Source organism: Streptopelia decaocto (genome assembly GCF_964273445.1).
Source record: "Streptopelia decaocto genome assembly, chromosome: 9".
NCBI lineage: Eukaryota > Metazoa > Chordata > Aves > Columbiformes > Columbidae > Streptopelia > Streptopelia decaocto.
Genome location: NC_138664.1, coordinates 11,716,276 through 11,740,342, shown reverse-complemented (window position 1 = coordinate 11,740,342; position 24,067 = coordinate 11,716,276). Strand labels below are relative to the sequence as shown.

Here is a 24,067-nt window from a genome sequence, read left to right as displayed (position 1 = left end):
AAATTTTCTTATGGTATATTCTTTTACTTGAAGGTACAAACAAAATTATAAATATGACCATTACAATAATGGACCGACAAAACACTGCACGGAACAAGCGGCAGATTCTGCTCTTAGTTCTGCACAGATCCTGAAGTTTTGTTTCTTCCTGCTCGGATGAATGTGGTGCAAACAACCGCTGGATCAGACATTGCACCCTCCTTTATCAGCACCTTCATCCTTTATGCTATAAAAAAATGCCCTGCTTCAGTTGTCAAGTTGCTTATAATAGGGCAGATGTTCCTGATTATTGTCAGAAACAGAGATCAGCAAATCCGCGCCTACCTTGACCCAGAGCTCGCTTTCCACGGCCCGCGTAGGATCCCAAGAGGGTTAATCCTTACCTGGCGGGATCTTGCAGACTGTTGCTGGGTGCCAGCCGTAGCGCTGGTTGCAGTTGGGAGACTGGACGAAGATGGCGCTGTCGCTAAGGCACTCGGCAAACACCTCGCCGCCAATGTAGTAGAGTCTCACTCCTCTGCCTGGGAAACACAGGGAGCAGTTTGGGTTTAGTTTGGAACGATCATCTGCAAAATCTGCAAGATGAGCTGGTGGAGACGTAGCCAACCTCTGCATGGGACAGCTCGCAAAAAGCAGCTGAACTATGAACGATGGCAAACGAAAACCACCTTTTGTGGCCCACTAGTTAATCCCATTGGGAGCAATAAATTTGTTTGGTGAGCAATTTAAGCTGAGGATGGCAGGAGGACCAATCTATGAAGTCAGAATCACACTCTCTGGTCCCACCATCAGTCCCAGCCTGGACTACGATACATTGACCACCTCACGGCCTCTTCAGAGATACACATCCCTGATACCTCCCATATGAATGTTCTATCAGTTCACACACAGTTTTCAGCCTTTTCTGAAAAGTCTTCACAGCTGGATACAACCATTTGCTTATTTACTCAGTGATTTGGAATTAAATTAAACAACGTTTTCAAGTCATTGCCTTTTACTTGAGACTACATTGTATACAAGGACAAACACACATTTCCCATAGGAGTAGTTCACACAAATTATTAAAATCTCAGTTAATAAAGAAAGAAATTTCACAAATACATCTTTGTTGCTCAAATAAATAGATGCTGTGGTCTTACATTCCTGTTTGAATATCTTGCTTTTATTCTTCCATAGAGCATATGAAGCCTGCTGAATTTAAAGACTGATTTCTGAATTTTGGGGGGAATTTGGGTTGGTTTTTTTTGATGCTACAAATCATATTAGAAACAAGTAAGGAAAGATCCTCCTGTATGGAAGTTTAATGTTCAGGAAAGGGTATAAAGGGGAACAAAATCATGACAAAAAGCAGGTTCATTTTGACAGAAGTCAGCAGAAAGCATAGCAAAACATAAGCTGTTTTGTCTTTTATTAAAATTCCATAAATCTGGGATATTCTACTTAGCACAAGTTTAACTGAAAACAAAATGGAATGTTAGCTTGTGGTGTAAGCAGGAAAAATGGAAATTGAGATGAAAACGAAAGAACTAAGTTTCCATTTATAAAAGAACAGTCAGTTAGAAAATAAAATAGTGCAGGAAGGAAAAGGAATACACCAGACTATCACTGACATCCATCCAAATACAGAAGAGCGCGTGTAAAAGCTGAAATTCTGCCCCTATTACTTGCAGCAATTTTAGTGTTCCTCAGTGCATTTTTTTTAATTATACTTTTATGAAACAGTACAATTAGTGTTCCTTTATGGAAGATTAGCTTGCTAGAGCACCATCACAGTGCTCTAAAACCGACCAGCTAAATAAAAAGCTTTACATGCAGGTCTCTGCCTCCCACCTTGAAAGACACCAACTAAACCAAGGGAACAGAAATTACCGATGTGTCGCCTGGTGAGTTCCACTGCTGCGTTTCTGTTCACGTTGGACAGTAAACCAAGGCAGAAACGTTCTGAATTCGACGGGTCGGTGAAACCGTCCACGGTCATCGAGGGCTGGGAGGCGTGGAAAGTCTCTCCCACGCGCTGGTTCAGTTCATAGTAGGATATCGAGCACCAGAAAGCCGGTTCGCAGTAGGTAACAGGCTGCAAATCTGCACAAAATGAAAAGCAAAGTGAATCACAGGCCCTCAGGAGGAGATGGATGAAAAGGGAATGAAGGGAGGATGAAAAAAAGCGACTGTTTTGAAATATTGTTCTGCCGCATTCCTTGGGCTCACTTGAACAACCAAACTTTAATTACTTGACAGATTTTAATGGACCGTAGCTAGAAAGTTATATCACCCCTGAAGCTTTTAGCACATGGAACAATCACAAATAGCCAAAGACAATCACTTTGCAAGTGGGCTGTCACATAACTACCTTCACACTTGGAGAAGATTTTAAAAACAAACCTAGCTTTACTATGAAATGCAGAATCACTGTTAGGTGGCCAGCACCCTAAAAAGAGAAAAGGAGAAAAAAGGGAGAAACAGAAAACCTTAGAAAGAGCAGGACACAAACCCACAGGGCACATACCTGCTGTAAATCATTTAACACAGGGCTCCAGAACCCTAATTCTGAGCACTTAGATCAGCAAGCCCCACTCCCATCCTTACTGATTCTGTTACGATCTCTCTGGCGCTGATGAAACCAGTAGAGTTGTCTGCAATAAGCAGCAAATTGTATGTAAGACTGGCATCAAAGTAGTTAGAAAATCAGGTCCTTTGTCCTAGTCCATGTGATCTAAAATTTTCAAAAGAAAATCCCCAACAGATGAGGACACATCTCTTTTATTGGGGTTACGGTTTGACTCAGGCTGTGGAGCGAAGCAAAAGAACCAAAGTTCATGAGCAGAATGGGCCTGAGGCAGCCTCAGGAAGAAAATACTTCATAGCATGAAAGGTGGGACATTCAAATGGCATCGAATGATTTAACTGCCCCCACTGGGGCCGATAAGATTTCAGCTGGGGAAGGCTCAAATCGAATATTCTTGGAAATACCACACTAGGTGGTGCCCAGTCCTGTTCCAAGCCAAGAATCTGCTGAGTGGATGAAGTGGAAAGCAGACGAAGGTAATTGAAAAGTGCTCTATTCTTCCCATTTGATGCAAGAAATAAAAATGTGAGAAGAATTCCCACTGGTCCTTCCCCCAGCTTCTCACTCCATCCCCATTCAAATGGAGCTTCAAAGCAGAATGGAGCAACTTCCCATCTGGCCACAGAGTTGACATCAAGCAGCAAACCCCAGTTTTTTCCATCGGCTTTCACATCTGTTGCTCCTGCAAGGCTCAGGTGAATCTGAGGCTTAAGAGATCAGCTCCCAAAAATCAAAGACAGGTTTTTACCATCCCAGCCCCCTCTTGTACTGGAGAGAGTGGATCCATAGAAGTTTGAGAGTCATTTCTCATCTGGTACCTGCTGTTACTCTGTAACCTTTAGACACAGGTAGAAGCAGCCTGGCTTCAGCCCAAAGCCGCGCTGCTTTCCCCTCCATTCCTGTGCTGGAGGAGTTCCCAAAGTAGGTAACAATAAAGAAAAACACTTCAGTTTCTGCTTTGTTACAAACTTTACTGACAACAAATAAGGAATTGAATAAAAGTGCATCTGGGGAACTCTACGATCCTCAGCAGATCTTCAAAGTCTACGAATTTTGGAGCTCATACCCATTCCCAGCTTCTTTCACAGTCTCTCTCTTTCCTTAATTACAGAATCTGAAAGAAAAATGCTCTATCGCAAGCCATGCCTGATGTTCCTGCTCTCCCCCCGCATAACACCCACAAAAGAAAAAGCACGTCCAGCTCTGACAGAAAAGGACATAATGCTCGTAGCGAGGGCTAACAGAAGGCAGCTCAGCAGAACATCCGTTTCAGAGATGTGGCAAGCACAGCTGCCGTTCCTTCACATTTTAAACCATTTTTTACCTTACAGCAAGGCCCTCTCCTGACATCCGCAGGTGAACACATCCAGCAGTCACACAAGTTTACTGTTTCTGCCTTTTTCTCTTGTATGTACAGCAAATACCAGCACTGATCAGCCTCTTAAGGTGTGTCCACCCACTTGAGAAAACAGATCGTGTTCCACATGACTGCACTCTTATTCCACAGCACATGCCTTTCCAAATGAAAGGCTGCTCAGATCCAGAACAATCAGATCAACTTTTGTTGATCTTTAAGTAATGTCCTCAGATTGGTACTACACAAGTTATAAAAACACTGAAGCCTGTATTGCTCTCCATGGTTTTGTGGTCCTTTCCTTCAGAAACCACCTCCGCTTGGTTGCGACCCAAGGGAACTGTGGATTCCCCACTGAAGGGTGGACGGAAATGTTATTTCCAGCTTATTTGCAACTTGAGGAAAGACACAAACCAGCAAATCCTATTTTGAAGAAAATCTTGTCTCGAAAAAATGCAACCGAGCTTTTAATGATGCTGCTTTCTCCTGTGATTTGTGGTCTTAGGCTTCGGCTTAAGCTGTCCTGGGATGGGTGAGTTACCTCTTCTGTTAGAGCTGTCCTGAATATTCACTTTTAATTTATGGATTTACCATTTGGGGAGAACTAAAAGAATGTAGTTCTGCTGAAGCCAAAGAGTCCTGAGGGGGTACACAATCAACTAAACTGTGATGCATTAAACCCAAACAAATCCCACCTGAATCATCTCCATACAATTCCAACCTTGACTCACTACAGCTTCGCTGTCACAGGCATCCACTGAGTACTCGGATGGTACCCACAGCGCTTCTTCCCTCCCAGGTGAAAGTACTACTCATATCTGTTCAGCTGGAGAGGTAAAAAAAATCTGCTGGCTGCTTGCAGTCTCTACATTTGCTGCAAGTGTAACAGAGGACATTATCCTGGTTTCAGTTAATGCATTTGATACGCAATATATATCAGAAATTACTGATATATGTTATTTGACTGTATTAGGGTCACAGGAATGATCCGAGGCTGGAGCAGCTCTGCTGGGAGGACAGGCTGGGAGAGCTGGAGTGTTCAGCTGGAGAAGAGAAGCTCCAAGGAGGCCTTACTGTGGCCTTTGCAGACTTAAAAGGGGCCCATACAAAAGATGGGGACAGACTTTAGAGCAGGGTCTGTTGTGATAGGACAAGGGGTGATGGTTTTAAAGTAAAGGAGGGAGAATCAGGCTGGACATCAGGAAGAAATTGTTGCCCCTGAGGGTGATGAGACCCTGGCCCAGGTTGCCCAGAGAGGTGGTGGATGAACCATCCCTGGAGGCATCCCAGGCCAGGCTGGACGGGGCTCTGAGCAACCTGAGCTGGTGAAGATGTCCCTGCTCATGGCAGGGGTGGCACTGGGGGAGCTGGGAAGGTCCCTTCAACTCAAACTGTTCCATGATTCTATGAATTCTAACCCCTTCCTCAGAAAGGAAAAGACAAATAGATGTGCACACTCCCTTCCTCTCTGTGCTCTGAGAAGGGCTTTTCGCTGCCCTGGGAAATGGTGTTTCAACACAATGAGTAACAGCGGCTGATGTTACTGATGGATTTGACCGTGGGGTATGTGCTTATTTCACTTAAAGCTTTTGCGTCAAGGCTTTTGCGGAGCAAACACTGACAATGGATTTCCTGTACACTGAGGGACGGCCTCGCTCCAAAATAACAATACGCATGAAACCTCAGGCCTGGCCCTCCGCCAGTGTAAACTCCCTGACTTCATTCCCCATGTCCACATAATGTTGGCAACTCTCCTTTCATTCGGGTTGTTTTCTGTATTTTTCCCAGTTCATATTTCAGTAATACAGAAGAGATCATTGGGTATCTATAACTTCCATTTAAAGCGTATGTTTGACAACTCAAAACTTGACAACTGAAGTTTTGGATCAAAACTAGAATGCTTCCAAATCAAATGCACAAGCTGAAAGGAGAAAAAAAAAAAAAATCCCAATATGTTACCTCGCAACACTTTTGTGACTGTGAACGGAAAGATGAACCTCCCTAAATTACTCCAATCCCATGTTACAGTCTTACAGCTTTATGCTGAAATACATACATTGCACCTCAAATGAACCTTGCTTCTATTGTCCGAGTTGGTTTGCCTCATGGTAGTTTATTGTCTTTGTAATTCTCTGGAATACGGCCATGGGATTTAAGTCCAAAGTTCAGCTGACACACAGTAAACTGTCTTAAAAGCTTCAGGTTGTTCTGGTCAAATAAACGGACATCAATACTGTGACGTTATTTTCTTAGTGGGAAAACTGCAAAAACCCGCCACACTTCACAGTATCACAGTATCACTTCACTGCCAAGAGCTTGCTGATAATTTTCCTCATCGCGCACCATTGTGTGCTTTATATTTCTATGCCATTTTCTCAACAAAAGCACAGGGAAAGCCCAATTAAACTTCTGCAGATCAAAGGACAGCCCTAGACAGTGGAGTATTTTGCTTATCCACAGAATTATGTAGCACAGCAAAAGCAGGAGCACTGCGGGCCGCTGACCACTGAGTAACTTCTGTCTAACTGGAGAGAGAACCTGCAAAGCTGAGGAAAAATTCTGCTTGTGCAGCCCCTCCCTGGGCTGCAGAGGCCACCAGGGGAAGGTCTGCAGGGCTGCTGGTGTCCTTGTTACACCGCTCTAAGCAGCTGCTTACCTTAGATACACCATCTACAAGGTACAGATGGCGACAATTTTGTCACTTGACAGTTCCAAGAGTTGCTCAGCTACACAACATTCCACTTATGATTTTGTAGCTTCCTCACACACAAAAATTACAATAAAATTTTTAAGAGAGACAATAAGTTCTTAATTTGTGGAAGCTCTTGCCTAAGAGCAATAAATATTTGGTTTGCAAAACTTGAAGGTAACTTTTAATGTCGGTAAGCTAAAATGCTTTTCTGATGTCTCCTCCTTAGACTACAAAGAGATTCCTTGTGGTTAACCAGCTTCACCTGCTCCTACTTAGTTTTTGTCACCAGACAGCACATTAAACGTCCAACAGACCCATCGGCTGAGCAGCACGTGTTAATAACTGGTGTCTTTGCTAGAAAGGAATATGCATTGGGGCCTCTTTCCTAGAAACTCCTTCTTCCTTATGTAAGGCAGATGCCACAGTCAACTTGCCAGGTTGGTTTTGTTACATGTAATTGGCTTTTTATTTTTAGGTTGAAAAAGAATGCTAGAAATTCTCATTAACTCCTAGGCAGCACACTGGAGCATAATGGATTCAAATGAAAAAAAAAAAAAAAAAGGAAATAAAAATAAGTCAGCCATGTATTCTCTTCTTAGGCTTTAACAGTTAAAGCAAATAAAAATTTAGTGGTGCCGTGGCAATATATTCCATGGTTTGGAAAAAAAAAGAAGAGAAAAGAAATCCCCCCTCCAACAGCCCCAAGTTATCCACAAGTCAGCCAATGACTGACAAATTTTGGAACACTGTCAAAGTACCCTGTGCCAGGATTAAAAGCATATGTAAACTTTATGGCTATGGTTATTCAAGAGTAATATCAAGTGGCCTCTGTCTGCTGGCTTAATGAACATTTAGAGAACTGATCCTCAGAGCCACAGCTATGAGTGCTTTTTATGACAGACCTTTGAGAATAATTTAAAATAGGGTAAGAGCTCAAACTGATGAAGACCAGACCTTTTATGTCTGTAAGTATGAAAATAAAGAGCAGAGCCACTTGAGGAGATAACAGAGGCTCAGTGACAAGCACAAAATAGTATCTCACAGGCCCCTTTCAACTGCTATTCCTTCTTCAGCTTTCTTCCTATTTAGTGCCTCCAGGTTAAGGAGTGAATCAGTGACATCAATGGTCTCAAACAGCACTTATGCCTGGTGACTGTCTTCCTGGATGGATTTAGGCAGGGGAAAGATAACTCAAGACTGCAGTGCAACTTGAATTTGCTTGGAGAAAACCAATGGGCTGGTGGGTCAGAAAAATCCCACAGTGTATCTGTGGTTTGTGCATCTCACCTACAACATTCCTCCAGATTTGCTGGAGCAGAAGACCCCACAAAGACCTCTGATGCTCAAGTAAGGTTGTCCGTGACATCTGCTTCCCTCCGTGCTCACATTCCTGCCCTCTGCCCATTTATTTGGACCCTCCGGCTGCACACCAACCAATGAACCTCCTCCACTTTGCTCAGTCCATGCTCAGTTCATACTATATTTTACACACAGAATCACAGAACCATTTTGATTGGAAAAGACCCTCAAGACCAAGTTCAACCGTTTCCCCACCCCTGGCACTACCCCATGTCCCTGAGAACCTCATCTCTGTCTGTCCAACCCCTCCAGGGATGGTGACTCCACCACTGCCCCGGGCAGCCTGTTCCAATGCCCGACAGCCCCTTTCCATGAATAATTCTTTCCTAATATCCAATCTAAATCTCCCCTGGCGTACCATGCTTGCTCTGCTGGGGATGTGGGATGTGATGTCTTGGCTGCCCTTCAACTGAGCAGAGGATGGACTGAGCTGATGAAGCAAACCTGTTGCTCTGAACTTCAGCCCCCTGTCCACAATACATGGTTAACAGCATTTGCCCCATAATGAATGTAACATCAAGTTAATAAACATTAAAAAACCTGCAAGGCTCTCTGGTACATTGTAAAAGAGACCAGTAAGCACTACAAATTTACAAAGTAACTTTTCAGGAGACAAAATTTAACCTCAATCTGTATCCTTTAAAAATATAACAACATAAAACCACCAGCAAATCAGACATATATTTTCCTTTCAAACTCATGTAATCAAACATGGGTATATTTTCTGCAGTCCTTCACTCATTCTTTCCATTATTTGTCTGCCAACATTTCTTGGTTTTTAATTTAACTCTGAGGTAAATTCAGATTTCTTTATTTCATATGGAGTTACTACGAACCACTCTTACCATGGCAAAGAGGATTAGCAGAAAGGAACATCAATGGTACTCACAACCTCATCAAAAGCGCACAACCTCAAGAAATAACATCAGCTCTAAAATGTCACTATCTTGACTGTAATTACACTCGGCTCAAGATCACATGCTTACCCAGATTATTGTGTGCTGGAGACATAGGGTTTGGTGATAAGTTTGGAGAACCTGAAAATCAAGAAATTGTAATTATTAGGATGGCATCTGCACAAGGAAAATCTCTTGCAAAAAATCTTCAGTGCTGCCCGGGCTTGTTGGAGGGATAATTCCCTTCCCACTTAAGTCTCATTTTGTGACACCAGCAGCTTCTCTGATGTTGATTACTCTTTACATGAGCTTCCAAATGCTATTAATTATATCAGCTTGCTACACCTGCAATACTGCTAAGCATCTTCATAATGCATTCACTTCAGCTTAACCCATTAATGCTCGAAACTGAGCGTGCAGTTGTCTGTTTTCTTTTCACTTGCAGTTATCACGAATCTGGTTGCCACCACGACAGCTACAGTCAAACCCAGTTAGCTGGGCATTTGAGAGCTTGATTTTACATTGCCAGGCACAAAACATACTCGTAAGAATCAAAACCATACCACTTTGTATCAAAAAATCTTACTGGTTTTGGGACAACGAGTATTGGATCAAGCTAAACAGATCTGACCAAACAACTGTCAGTATTTTATCCCCAGTCATTTCAATTTAGTGCATATATTTCAAATATCTGCACTTGGACGTCCAGAGCAATTTCCACAGGCTCTGGATGCCACATGGTGGTACAGCTCTTTTTTCTTTTCTTCTCTTCTCATAGTCAGTTCAGCTGGTTTATTTAAAATTTGTTTTTCTATAAAGAGGGAAGTCCATGACATCTGAAGGAAAGGATAGAGCATTTGAACATAAATTGGGTATTTATAGCATCTTCCAGACCAATCCCATTCCAGTCCACTTTCCAAAAAGCCATATATACATTCCACACGTCAACCACACTACCAATAATTGCATGCACTAAAATGGTTTGTGTCAATAGGTTTAAGTTTGATGTAGACAAACAAGCCCACACCGCCCTCCTCCATCTGTGGAACTGTGGTGAAAGGCTGCAAATCACTCACCCCTCTTTTGGAAACCCACGTATGCTCTATGGCTGAAAACAGGCTCAGAAACAAAGATATTTATGTGCAGTATTTGCATTAATTACGTTCTGTGTGTCTATCATTATGCAAGTGCCATGCATTTGCATATCCCTCTTGTAAAGCATCAGCTCTTCTAACCAAGGATGTGGTTTTGCCTTTCAAGTAAAAGTTTTACGAATTAGGGCTCCGACTGAGCAGTTCTTCCTCACAAGCAGTGACACCACTCAGATCAACAGGGTGCCTTAAACAAGTCCTCCCAGAACGATGAGACCTGCATGTTTAATTGTAAAGCATCAATACAGATCAGCCCAAACACTAAGGCTGCTCATTCTAAACCTGGTTTCTTGTTTGCTTGGCAATGAGAGAGAACCCAGACTTTCAACTTTCTTTGGGATACATCCACCAAATGATAAACCCATTTATAAACAAATCTCCTAGTGATAATTTCAAATACAGTTAAACTGGACATTTCAGTATGTAAATGACCAAACGATCAGAAAAATGCCTCTGAAGCAAAGCGCCAACTACATGCAAAATTTTCACGTGCGTACAAATGTGTGGATGCAAATACAACACAAACTGTCGTCCTTAGATGTGTCTCCAGTGCTTCAGTCTCCTGCTTAATAGAATCTGATGGACGTTGAGGAGAACAGGAACACGCTGTACCTCTCACCAGCAGCTCTAAAACATACAGCCTTGTGCTTTATGTGAGATGTCAGGCTACATCTGCACTCCTACAGGGATCAAATACCTCAAACCACCACCTGATCTTCAGCGCCGCAAAGAAAAACTTTTAAAGAGTCTCTGATATGAACTAGAAAGCTGCAGCAAATGACAAAAGATGACTTACCTGCATCCATGCTGGGGTTCATCTGGTGGTCACTAGTTTCTCCATCCTCACTCAAATAGCCTGGAGGAGGTGTCTCTAGAAGCATAAAATGATCACACTGTCATTGCAACTGGATGCAAAGTCTGGATTTTAGACACCAAAAACATTTACTTTGTTATTCACAAGGAGCTAAATATATTTTTATTACTTTTCTTCCTCAAGCTGCAGAAAGGAGGAGCTGGCACAACCAGGATGATAGTCATAGCATATTTGTAAACAACTGAGGAGGGGGAAACAAAAAAAATCTGGATTTTCAGTCCCATAAAACTTTAAGCCATGTAGACAGTTTTCTGTCCACATATTTCTCCTCTCCTGGTGTGCAGCTGCACAGCTTGTCCATGCAAATAAGGTGTAAATTGCTTGTAAAGAGATACATAAATAGAAGAGCTCAATCCCATCAGAAATTTAGAGAGTTTTACTCAAATTAAAATGGCTGAATTCCATTCAAATCTAAACTTGCTAAGGGAACGTTCGGCTTTAGGTTTCACAATAAACTGAGCATGTACTACTGAAGGGAAGAGGTAAGTTTAAAGAAAACAAAACTATAAACAGCACTGTTGTCTGTCTACATTTATAGCTTTCATCTATTTTTGTATAGGTTCCCACTCCTTAGCTTCAGAGCAACGACAGAAACTTTCCAGTCATTCAGCTTGGCAGACGCAGACACGATTCGCTGTGCAACACGACCCTTTTCCTTCCGCTTGCTGTATGGAAGATATACGGTACCTGGAATGTAGTTGCTCTGTGGCTCGATACCTGCTGGGAAGTTAGTGTTCTCTGGAATAGAGTGACTGTAATCGTCTAACGGCGGGAACTCGGCTGGGATCTCTGTGTGCCGAGGCACCAGCACTGGAGGTAACACTGCACAAATGGGAAGGAAAAAAACAAAATAGAACAGCGATGTTAAGAGCTTTACAATAAAATGACTGAAACGCTAGAAAATGAAGAGAAACCAGTTCGGAGTAACATCCTTAAATACATGCAGCACCGAAGTCGCTAATTAAGGGACACAACTTGATACTTGCTTCTGAAATAACCGCAGCAGTTAAAGAGGCTATTCTTAACAGATCTCAGCTGGGGACAGCGCTTTTCTGAACACACCTAGACTGTCTGCCCCTTCCACAGCAAAGAAACAGGTCTTCTTGAAAAACCATTTAAGAGAAGTTATACCATATGATTCAAAAGGAATAAAATTCACATAAAATGAAGCAGCAAGGTAGGATTAGCATAAACATCCAGACTGGTTCTGCAGATTTGTGCCGACACGCAGCACAACTATCTGCAGTTGCAGATGAAAGACTCTTTTGGAGGCAGGAGGAGACTTCAGAACAGAACGTTCGGTTGTGTTGGGAGCTATTCTTAGATCCGCTTCAACTTAAAAGTAAATTTATCCTTAATTTAATACCAACAATTAGGGATGCGCAGAACACTGCCACAGTCCATACTCTCATCTCCTGTGTGTGCGAGTTGTTTACGTGCACACAGGGCCGCATTAGGGACCTGGCAACGATACAACCTACTTGACTTGGATTTTATCGATTTAAAACGATATTTCCCCCTGAGTGCATATTCATAAATTATTCTACTGCATACAGTAAGAGATTATCATCAATAATAGATACACTTTGGTTTTAAAACCCTAAGCCTGCTGCTTTATTCCATTTTGAAATGCACTTAGAAACCCCTGATGCTGGCAGCAAGAAGCGGAGGTACCAGCAGACAGGACCAGCAGTACCTGGGGTTTCCACTCTTTGGTAATGATAAGGATTCACACAGACTTCATCCTTCTTCATGTTGAAGGCGTACTCGCACATCTCCATGGCTCGCAGCTCATGGTGGCTATGAAGGTCTGGCCACCGCCACAGCCGGCAGTAGATCACATGAGGAAGACCTTTCCGGTGAGATACTTGCAACCGGCCATCTAACGATCTGCAGAATATAAAGATGATTGTGATTTAGACTGGCATTAATCACAGAATCACAGAACAGTTTGGGTTGAAGGGACCTTCCCAGCTCCCCCAGTGCCACCCCTGCCATGAGCAGGGACATCTTCACCAGCTCAGGTTGCTCAGAGCCCCATCCAGCCTGGCCTGGGATGTCTCCAGGGATGGTTCATCCACCACCTCTCTGGGTGACCTGGGCCAGGCTCTCACCACCCTCAGGGGCAACAATTTCCTTCTCATGTCAATAATACACATGTAGTAGTGACCACAGTTCATCAAACGCTCCATGGGGGAACATAACATGAAGACTGGAGACTTGAACAGGAGGGTCAGACCACAGGCTGCCCAGCCAGCTCAGAGTCCCAACACAACTGTAAAAGGTGCTTGTCACCAAAACCTGCTGGGACAGGCATTCCAGTCCCAGGCTTCAGGCAAAGAAGTACATCTCTGAAAACTGGAAAATGTTTGTTTTATATAACAGCCCTGCTCTGGATTTATGAATTTTCTGAAAAGAGGTTAATTTGGAGGCAGAGACAGGAGCTACAGCAAGTACAAATACATCCATTTAGTGGTACTTCTTAAGCATTTCCAGACCATTTGCACAGCTTCCAACAATTTCTACTGTGCACATAAAGGTATCACATCTTAGAATATCTGCTAATAAAACGGGACTTTTAAAATACAGAGAGACGTGAATTCTGGTTGTGACAAAATCACCCAGAATTGACACAGGTACCTTTTCTTTAAACAGTGTTCAGGACCATTACAAACAGACAAGGTTTCCAGTTTCATTTTCCAAATTGCAGCTTGAAAGCAAAAAAAAAAAAAAGTTTTCTTCAGCACTGTTTACTATTGTTTTTACATCTAGTCCATGTCTCCTCCAGCTCAATTATCACCTGATCCCACCCTCACCCCAAAACAGCCTGTTCTGAGCAAACCTGGGACGCACGGCGTGTTCAAACCCTCTGCAGCAGAGGCAGGAGCTGGAGCAGGCTGAGGGCTCCCCAGCCACCACCCGGGACCTGCCCCAGGCTCCTCCTTTGACATCTAAACCCCTCCCTTGCTTTGCTTAATGACTGAAATGAAACACTTCAGGGGTTTGGTGAAATATCTCTGTTTTTAAATTTGTCAAGGAATGAAAAAATGAAAATGGAAATTTTAATCGGAATTATTTCCCCGGTTCTTTGTGTTGGCAGCCAATCTAGAAAAAACAAACCAAACCAAACCACACAAACAATTATTCAAACAGTGGTTGCGTTAGTCTTGGTTGCCCTAGGAGAGTTTTCCCAAAAGCTGCTCTGGCAGAGCCTGGTAACACACACACCTCTTGTAAACACAGCTACAGCAACGAGGAAGGCAGAACGCAACCAATTCCAGCTATTCTGGCAAGCACTTGATTTAGAGGAGCAGAAAGGTATGTCACATAACTGCTACGTATGAAATACATACAGAGTCTATGCTGAGGGACTTGCTGGTACAGGTTACAAACCATCTAAAACCTGCAAGTGCATTACAGCCTGAAAAATGCACTATGCCTACAGCTGTTATTTACAGCACATATTTATAGTATGTATTTCTTCATATTGTGCCTGTTATTTATGGGTCACGCATTCTCTTTGGACTGCTCTGTGATGCGGTGACCAACCAGCTGAGTCTGTGGCACAGTTTCCAAGTGTGTTCTTCTGCCAAGCTCCTTCTGAGGACAGGAAAGCAGAAATTGGTCTTCCCAGGTGGGAGACTCACCAGGAGGGTACCAGAATCTAGAACTGATCATCTGGGAAGGTGAAGCCTTGGTATGAATTCAGTGCGGCCAAGACTTGAATTCTGTGACCCCAAAACTTGTCAGTTTGGAAAAAATAAGTAAATATATATATCAGAAGTGCAAAAATATTCACTAAATGTAACAAAAAAAGAGTAGGCCGAAACAAGGAACAAATCAGGGCTGCTTTTCTGTCCCCCTTTCAAACATCTCTGCCCACTCGGAAGGATACCTTGCAGCTAAGTGAGGGCAAAGGAGAAAAAAGAATACTCAGATTATTCCAATTGTCCTGCAGGAGACACAACTGTGGCAAGTGTTCTAGTGGTCCCAGTCACCATCAGCAGCTGGACATTACAGCCAGGTTTGGGTTGAGGTTCGCAGCTGAGATGGGGGAACTAAGAACAAGTGTGCACAACTTTGGGATTACTTGCAAGGATGGGTCTCTCCCTTCATTTCCCAGAACAGAAAAAAAATCTCTACACCTATGGCAGACAACCCAGTCAGCTGGAGGGTAAAGCACTCTTCTTCCCATCGCCCCAAGGTTCTTGGTAAAAGCCATGAAGCCTTTACAAAGATAAGGCAGCACATCTCCAGGCCTGACTTGCTCTCTGGAAGCCACGCAGGAGCACACAGACATTTCCGCACGTTTCCCAAGCAGTCACCACAAATCCATGAAGGTGGCATCACGCCCCGATTCTTCCTCATGTGTCCTGTGCGCTCCTGAATTAGTAATCCTGGTGATATGTGAGGCGCACCACTAAAACAAATATGCCAGGAGGGAGGCATGCAGTAATACGGCAAACACAGAGACCGTAGTTGCTACAGGGACCAAACTTGAGACTTTTTGCCCCAAATTCAGTGGCCCTCACCACCCTTAGATTAATGGAGCCCTTCTGCCAACAAAGTTCTCATAGCAGAGGTGGAGAGAGACACCAAGTCCCTGTTGTCTGAGCAGTCCCTGAATCCTGAACAGCTTCAACGTTTTTCTAAACCAAACACAGCCTAAAAGCACAACAGAGCTCTCAACCAACAGAATCGCAGCTACTTGTTTTTGTTAGCAGAGGCTGCATGCCACAGCAAATGGCTTGTGCTTGCTATTTTATCTGCCACTGCTCATGGCACAAGTTCTGTCTAAGGCGGAAGAGACAGACTTCTCTACAATCTTATCTGAAAGACTTTTCAAAATGACAAAGCCATATGTTTTATTTTCAAATATAATAACCTTCCCCTTTCCCCTCAATGAGAAGATAAGGTAAAATAAATTATATTTCCCTGAAGCCCTGGGGGCTAATTACATTTTTATGATTGGGAAATCTCTCCTCAGGCTCTCTGTTACGGGACTCGCGACAAAACAGCTTCATCTGTGTGTTCTTGGGAAGAACACGGGCAGCTTTATTTCTTTCTGTTGTCCTGCTTCAACCCTCAAGGAATAATTTCTCCAAATCAACAAATAACTGGCATGGCTGAGATGGGACACAAGATCAGATGAGCAAACACTGTGCTCTACTAAAGGCAGCTTTCTGTGTAGATGCATAACTCCAGTTACCACAGTCAACTGCCACGTCTTTATTAGCTAATTGAATGCCCATTCGTAGATGCAAACGCTTGACCAAGCACAAGGCTTGAGTACCCAGTCATCTGATTCACAAATGATCCAGGCTGCAGTCTTAAGGGCAGCTAAGCCAAGCTAAGGCCTAGCACTGCCTTGGGGAGATGGGTTTCCTCCCAGTCCTACAGTCCTGGCCCATCTCATCTCCCTTGGCTCCTGCCTGCCCCGCATCACACCCCGAGCTGGCTCAGGTCTCTGGCTTGGCAGAAGATTATCCACTTTTTCATGGGTTAGCAGGCTGGAACATTTCTTGGAGGAACCTGATGAAAGCCAAAAGCTGGTGCAAGATGAGTTAGTACATATTATAGTTTTGTTAGCAGGCACCACGCTGAGGATGCACTTGGCTGCCTCACCACGTCTGGATAAACCAAGCAGGTGTCTCCCTCACATCCACGTGCAGAGTAATCAAACTCCACAGCACACACCACTTATACCCTTGCTTGGTCCTGTTCTGAAGCACAGTCTGATCTCGAAGGCTGAAGTATTCCTAAAACCACCTGAAAGCTCAGCACATCCAGGCTTCATTAAAATCTGCAGAATCTAAGCACCAAAATTTGCATGCGGTTAATGAATTGTTCCTCCCTCTTACTTTTCTTTTAACCAGCCTGTGTTGAGCAGATCTCCCTGTACAACTGAGAGGATATGTTCATTATTCCATACTACCTAACAAGATTTCTTCTAAAACCACCAAAGCTGCTTTGGCCAAAAATTCAGTACTGGATGGTTCTCTCCAAAAGCAGCACCATTTATTTTGGTGGGACACTACGTCTTCCAAGTGCCTCAATACTGCACGGTGGGATTACAGCAAAGGCTGTAAAGAGCTCTTCTTTTGACAGTGTCGATGTTCAGACTCTCACTGCCAGAGGGTTCTAGTGCACCTTTCCTAACTAGCACTTATCCTGAACTTGCAGGATAAGGATAAGGATAAGGATAAGAAAATATTGTGATCCACATGCCTGTTTTACTAAGGGAAATATGATGAGCTGCAGTTCTCACTGCCTGTGAGTGTGAGAGCATGTAGGCTCTGAGAGCCTGTAAGATCAAAAACAAAGCCAGGACACAGCAAGATTGCCGAGATGATACCAGTTAGCAGTGGTTTATAACAAAGAACTGAATTCAATGATTCAGAAAAACTAAGTCCTACAGCACGTTCAAACGTAGAATCACAGAAAGGTTTGGGTTGGAAGGGACCTTACCGATCATCTAGTTCTAATCCCCTGCCATGGGCAGGGACACCTTCCACCAGACCAGGGTGCTCAAAGTCCCATCCAACCCAGCCTTGAACACTTCCAGGGATGGGGGATCCATAACTTCTCTGGACAGCCTGTGCAAGAGCCTCACAGGGAACAATTTCTTCCTCATATTTAATCTAAACCAGACATTACTCCTTGTAACAAGTCCCTCTCCAGCTTTCTTGCAGATTCCCTTTAGGCACTCGAGGCTGCTCTAAGGTCTCCCCAGAGCCTTCTCCAGGCTGAACACCTCAACTCTCTGTCTGTCTCCATAGCAGAGTTGCTCCAGCCTCTGAGCATCCTCATGGCTCCTCTGGCCCCTCTCCAACAGGTCCATGTCGCTCTGATGCTGAGGGAACCAGGGCTGGAGGCAGCACTGAAGATGGGTCTCACCAGGGAGGAGAATCCCCACATGGTCAGGAGGTTCCCAGTGGAGAGTTCACTCCACCTCCACACCTCAGGCAGTTATAACCAGAGATTAAAAAACCCTGAATGAAGAAAGGGAGACCAAGGCTCCAGGAATGCAGCCGGGTAATTTAACTCCTTGCACAACAGCATAAGGCATGGGCAGGGCAAAATTGGGGTGTCTATAACAAACAAATAACCCCTCCCCATGCTGAAGACCTTTAGGACTGATCTATCATTACATGTTGTTACAAGCCATTTACCAGGAAAGTTTAACACATGAAACTGCTACTCCAGACTGTCCAGACTGCTGCTGCTGCTCCAAGAACAAAGGGCAACAGCGACTCTTAATAGCAAAAACAGAGAAGGGAGGAAAAAAAAAAAATGACAGAAACACTGAAGCTTCCTTTTTTTTTTTCCTTAAAAAAAAAAAAAAAGCCTGATTTAATTTGTAAGATACTTTATCAAGAAAGGGAAACAAACAAACCAACCCCACACTTGTTATTTCTTATTTTCCTCTTCGAGCACTTTGCAGTTATCTTCCCTCTAGATGGGTAATGAAACTCTTCCTTGTACCCCTTCTCCTTCTTTAAAAGTACAGTTGAAATCAGTGGAATGCAGTAGTGAAAATTAAGCAAAGTGATATAAACAGTAAGATACTACGGGGAAGGTTGTTGAGGTTCAGATTTACTCTGTCAGAGATCCCTTCCCTCCCCTTACCATTCACACACATACACTCCTGTTTGCAAAATCCATCCCTTTTATATCCCTGTCATTCATCTTCCAAGAGAGCAAAACGCCTGAAAGCTCAAGTATCCAGTAACACCAGCATGTGCAAAAAGGGGTAAGGAAAAGAGAAAAACAATCAGGATGAAAAAGTTTGTTATGTATTTCCAAGGAGTTCTTATTAAAAACCACAGGCAGAAGCTGGTTTTTAAAACCATGACAAATAAGTTGCCAGTATGCTCTAAAATGTACCAAGAGCTATGGCCACAGGCTGTGATTTTCCCTTAAGCACAAAACATGATAAATAGTTCCTTACTGGCTCTGCATCTGGTCTACACCAGGAAAGTAAGTATTTATTCTTGTAGCAGCATCTGGGGTTTGTGTGCAGAGCACTGTAAAATCCACAGGGCTTCACCAAAGCTGGATAAAATCTCAACTTTCCCTGAATACTGGCCAAATGAACAACACTGAATAAAAAAAAAATCACCCATGCAGCACATTTGTAATTCAAAAGCTTGCCATCTCTCTCCCCTCAATTTGCTCGGCATTGCTAAAGTTTCCAGTTTCTGGTGCAGTTTTAACAATTGTGTCATTCGCGTTCTAGAACCGGAAGTAGCTGCATTGAACAGAGGTTTGCAATGCTCAGTATCACACTGCCAGAGAGGAAACTAATAGCTAATACTTCTACTTAGCACTACAAAGATTAAAAGAATTAACAAACATCTAATTTGCAACACATCTCCATGGAGGGGGTAAGTTTTTACTGTCCCTGAAGCAATGAAGTTAAACGATTCTCCTAAAGTGTGATGGGAGCGCCTGAGGGACCTGGGGGGTTCAGCCTGGAGAACAGGAGCTGAGGGGAGACCTTCTGATCTCTGAACTGCCTGAAAGGAGCTTGCTGCTGGGGGGGGGGTGGGGATGGGGTTGGGCTCTGCTCCCCAGGAACAAGCGCCAGGACCAGAGGAAACGGCCTCAAGTTGCACCAGGGGAGGCTGAGGTTGGATCTTGGGAACAATTTCTTCCCCAAAGGGCTGTCGGGCATTGGAACAGGCTGCCCAGGGCAGTGGTGGAGTCACCATCCCTGGAGGGGTTGAACAGACGTGGAGATGAGGTTCTCAGGGACATGGGGTAGTGCCAGGGGTGGGGGAATGGTTGGACTCGATCTTGAGGGTCTCTTCCAGTAGAAATGTTTCTATGATTCTATGATAGAGCAAAACAAGTTTGTGTCAGAGAAAGCACCAGGAATAAGGAGTTCCTCACCCCCTTGCCCTATCAAAGATCACCGCTATTTTGTGCTAAACTCTCACATTTGGACTTCTTATTATTCCCGCTGAAGCTCTCCTTTGGATTTAGATTTAAACACATCTCCTCTACGTTTGCAGATGGCAGGTGATTTCAGATGCTTCTGACCTTCTCAGGGAGTTGCTGACGGGGCAGAAGTGCTGTGGAAAAGGCACAAAGAGTTTGGGAACCCATGGAAAGGTTCTCCCACTCCCTGTGTGGCACTGCCAGGTCCCACAGGATCCCAGCCCATGGGTGGCCCAGCTCCAGGCATGGGCTTCCTGCCCGTGAAGTCTTGAACAGAGACTGCTACAACCTGCTGGTAAAGATTTTAAAGGTAAAGAGCAATTCTCATTTCATCTGACACTGTGTAATTCTTCTACTTGAGTCTCATTCGCTCTGAGTTTGAAAAGTAGCTGACAATACAGAAATTACTGATTTATCTTGTGTGGGCTTCTTACTGCCTATTTACCTCTCTCAGGCTTTACTAAGGCTTTACTTCCCCTTCCCCCACTCGAAAGCTGAAGAAATACAGCACAGAGAGTTGATGTAAGGATCAGATTATGACAGCATGAGTCATTTATTAAGATTCCAGTAATGCTAAGCTCTTTAGCAGGTGCCTTGAGACCATATTTTTCAGAGTCCAATTTCAGATTCAGACATAAGTACGTTTTATTGGTTTACCATAAACTGTCCGTTGTTGCCTTCTGCTTGCCCTGTGTTCCACAGCTCCCTTCTGAGCTGTGGCCACTTCTCCTCCCTGCTGGCACACAAATAACAGCTTAGTTTAATTTAGATTTCTTAAAAAGCTACAGATAGATCTTGTTTTGTCATGTAGTATCATGATCTAACTATTTTTTCCTCTGTATCTTTTACTAATCTCTGTTATTTACATCACTTTGGCTTATGCCACAGCTACAGAATATTGGCTTCTGGCTACCAAACCCAGCTCCCTTTCCTCTATTTTTAGCCATTTTTTAATTATATGCCCCTACATCTCTTTCAACTCCTCCTTTTTCCGATAACCAGTAGCACACAAGATATGTTCTTCAGAGGACCAACCATGCATGTCCTTCACCCCCCTACTCCCAAAATGGCATCATATATTCTAATGCTTAATTACAGCTTAATCATAACCCCAGTTCTAAACTTCCTAATACACACCCCAATATTTCTGCCATCTCCACTTGGACCTGCAAGGTGGATGGCGGTTCTCAGAAGTTACGTTCTCCTACTACTGACAGTTCAAAGGAAAGCAACGAATTAATTCCCCAGCAAGGCACAAAATCAAAGACACACCATTTCTAATAACTGCAGCACAAATTATGCACTTAAAATGTCTCTGATGCCACCTCTTCACCCTGGGGAAGCCCACAGCTGCCAGCAAAGCAAGGTAAAAATACCCCAGCTATCCCTGTTATTATCACAAGAGGCAGACAGGGCAAGCTTTATTTTGGTAAGAATGTGGTAATTCACTATTAATTTACCATGAATGGAAATGAGTAGAGAATAAGGGATGTAAGTGACATCTGAGGCCAGAAGTGTTTCTGCAGGTATCACATCCAAGCCTTTTCCCAGGTACCTTTTGTGGAGCAAACGTCACTTTTGGGATGATTTTTATAACTCCTCTAAATTTTAAATCCAGTTTTTCTGAGCAGTCCCAGTCCTTTTATTTATTTCAGCCAAGTTTATTTGCCCAAATGTGTGTCAAATTCATTTAAATTTATTTGTGCTTGAGCCTTAAGGGGACTGGGGGCGGAGGAACCAGACACAGGGAGCAGCCTCTCCAAAGGAGCGTGCCTTTTTGAAAACTCATTTATCATACGGACTCGTCATTTCTTCCCAGAATCCCATGTTTAACTCCAATAATGAAATCCAAAACCCAACACAACTTCCATCCAACCGAACCACCTCCTTCCTCTCTCTGAGGAGATTCCAGGCATACTGATGGGGCTGGGTATTTGTGTGTGCCGAGGAGTTTCATAAGGGGAAAATGGATGGATGGAAATGCCAAAGAGTTTCAGATAATCTTCCATAACACAGAGTGCATTCCAAACAAAAGTATTTCAAGAAAGACTGAGTAACTGGAGCACACAGTCCTACTAGCAATAAAAAAGAAGCTGCTGCTAAACTTACTGTTAGCTTTCATGGTACTTACACTGATTTACATTTAATGTCTGGGTTCAACATGCATCTTCTTGATACCGTAGGGAAAAAGAATCTTCCTATTTTCACTACAGTCAGGACAGCTTCGCAAATTATCATCAGCTGTCAATACAGCCCAAATCAAACCAGAGCAAAAGAGCAAGAAAATATGCTTTTTAATTGCTGAAAAAGAAACTAATGTGGTGCAGAATGTTTGGATAGAAGTCTCACACCAAGAACCGTTGCCTCAAATATATATGTCTGCTGACAAAAGCAAAAGTGATTATCATAGTGAGTGTTGAAAAATGACAGTTTTAAGATCTTGGACTCTCCTTCACAATATATACAATTGCCAGTGCCTTCAACAGAAACTTCATATAAATATCAGGAGTCGGAACTGACTTCTCAGACAAATGTTTGTGCATTCTCTCAAGCTGGGACAAAGCCAACATTTCTTATGGAAACATTTTTGGTGGTCCCGGGCAAAGAACATGTTTACTTTATAGCAGATATAACTAAAAATACACTGTGCCACAGCCTCCAATTATCTTGTTTGGAATAGTTTGAGGCTACTCAAGGCTCATTGCTGTTATTTTCTTTATTATATAGTGAAAATGTTGCTGCTTTTCCTATAATTTGAAAAGCAGCTATTTCAAGATTTGACATCTGTGTTTGTACCTCCCCCGCGTGGATTACAAGATCCAGGGTGAAATTTTCCAGAGCGACCATCTCCCATTTCCAAAAGCAGCTCGGGATGTTGAAGATGTAGATCAATACTTTCCTTGAATTACATCGGCCTTTAAAGTATTCCATTAATTCCACTGGCTCTACATTATAGCACTTTTCAAGCTGGTTTAATAGCCACTTGGATATATAATTATTTGCACAACCAGTTGTAATTAACAGTGTACCACAAACAAGGGGACCTGGCAGGGATGTCCTTTGGGATCCGCTCAGAGCTACAGACAACTCAATGACCAGGACCTGTTCTTCATTAAGGCTGATCAAATTTAAACGAAACGCAGCTTGCTTACAAAAACTTTACTCTGGGTTCCTTAACCTTCAGTCTCTCCCATTCTCCCAAACAATTAACCACCTTCTCTTTCCCAGCCGAGCCTTCCCAGCCACCGACTCGCTCCGGCATCCTGCGAGTTGTTAACGAATCGGTCGGGCATGAATCATTTCCCATGTGCTGGATGCGGATTTCGTCACCCAGCAGATTCTCACAGACTTTCCTCCTCGGTCCCGATGACAAAGAATTACCTCCGCTACCAAAAACAAGCCTTTGAGTTTCCACGAGGAGTGAAGCAAAGGTGTGTGCCATGCGAGAGGTGAAAAGGGGAGCGGAAGGCTGTGTTAATTTTACAACTCTGACTTCCTTAATTACAAGACACCAGCAATGCAGGAGGAATCCAGCTTAAAAAGTAAACCTGGAAGGGTGTGATGTCTTAAGGGAATGCTGCAGATTTAAGATGAAATGCCTCATTAAAAGCCCACAGAAGTTAATATTTTACAGTCTCTTATGTCAGTAATTACTAATGAAATCAGAGACTCCAGACTCTGCAAGAGTCTGTGCATATTTGGAGGAAAAACTTTGTAAACTTCTCTGTCTCATAATCAGGTTTTACAACACATCTGAGGAGGGTGAGGGAAGAGAGGCGGTGATGTTACAGGCTTTGAGGTTTATTTTGGGGGACTGCTTCTGTTCAATGAGAGGGTTATTTGTACCACGGAGGTGAAAAATGCTTCAGCTGAAATATTTTCTTTTCCCGCCAAAAACTCTCAAGAGCAAAGAAGGAAGCTGTGTACATGGCCTACCTGAAAGCTTCCTTTTTTCTAGTAAATCTACAGATCACTTGAAAGGCTTGTTGCATTTTTTTTCAGCCTAATGGCACAGCAGCCATGCCATACAGCAGAAGAAACCCATTCCCTCAGCCATCCCCTTCGGCCAAGATAATGATCTTATTCATGGAAGCGCAATTCTGCTTTCCTCAATTACATATTCTGTTAAAAAAATTAAAAAGCAAAAAAACCCACTGAAGAGTACTGAGGGGGGAAGAGTATTTTCCCCATGCTACAAGGGATGAGGGATTGTCTTGCTCACCAAAAATCAG

General features: G+C 43.3%; 1 protein-coding gene across 1 annotated transcript in view; it reads right to left on the bottom strand.

Annotated features, from left to right (window-relative positions):
- The window catches only part of SMAD3 (SMAD family member 3), a 75,229-nt gene that overhangs the window by 9,250 nt on the left and 41,912 nt on the right, over positions 1-24,067 (bottom strand). The window contains exons 2-7 of the mRNA XM_082061509.1: positions 12,589-12,782; positions 11,580-11,714; positions 10,815-10,889; positions 8,958-9,008; positions 1,870-2,082; positions 384-521 (exon numbers count right to left, since the gene is read on the bottom strand). Of these exons, the coding sequence (XP_081917635.1) occupies positions 384-521; positions 1,870-2,082; positions 8,958-9,008; positions 10,815-10,889; positions 11,580-11,714; positions 12,589-12,782 (806 nt within the window). The remainder of the gene's footprint in view (positions 1-383; positions 522-1,869; positions 2,083-8,957; positions 9,009-10,814; positions 10,890-11,579; positions 11,715-12,588; positions 12,783-24,067) is intronic.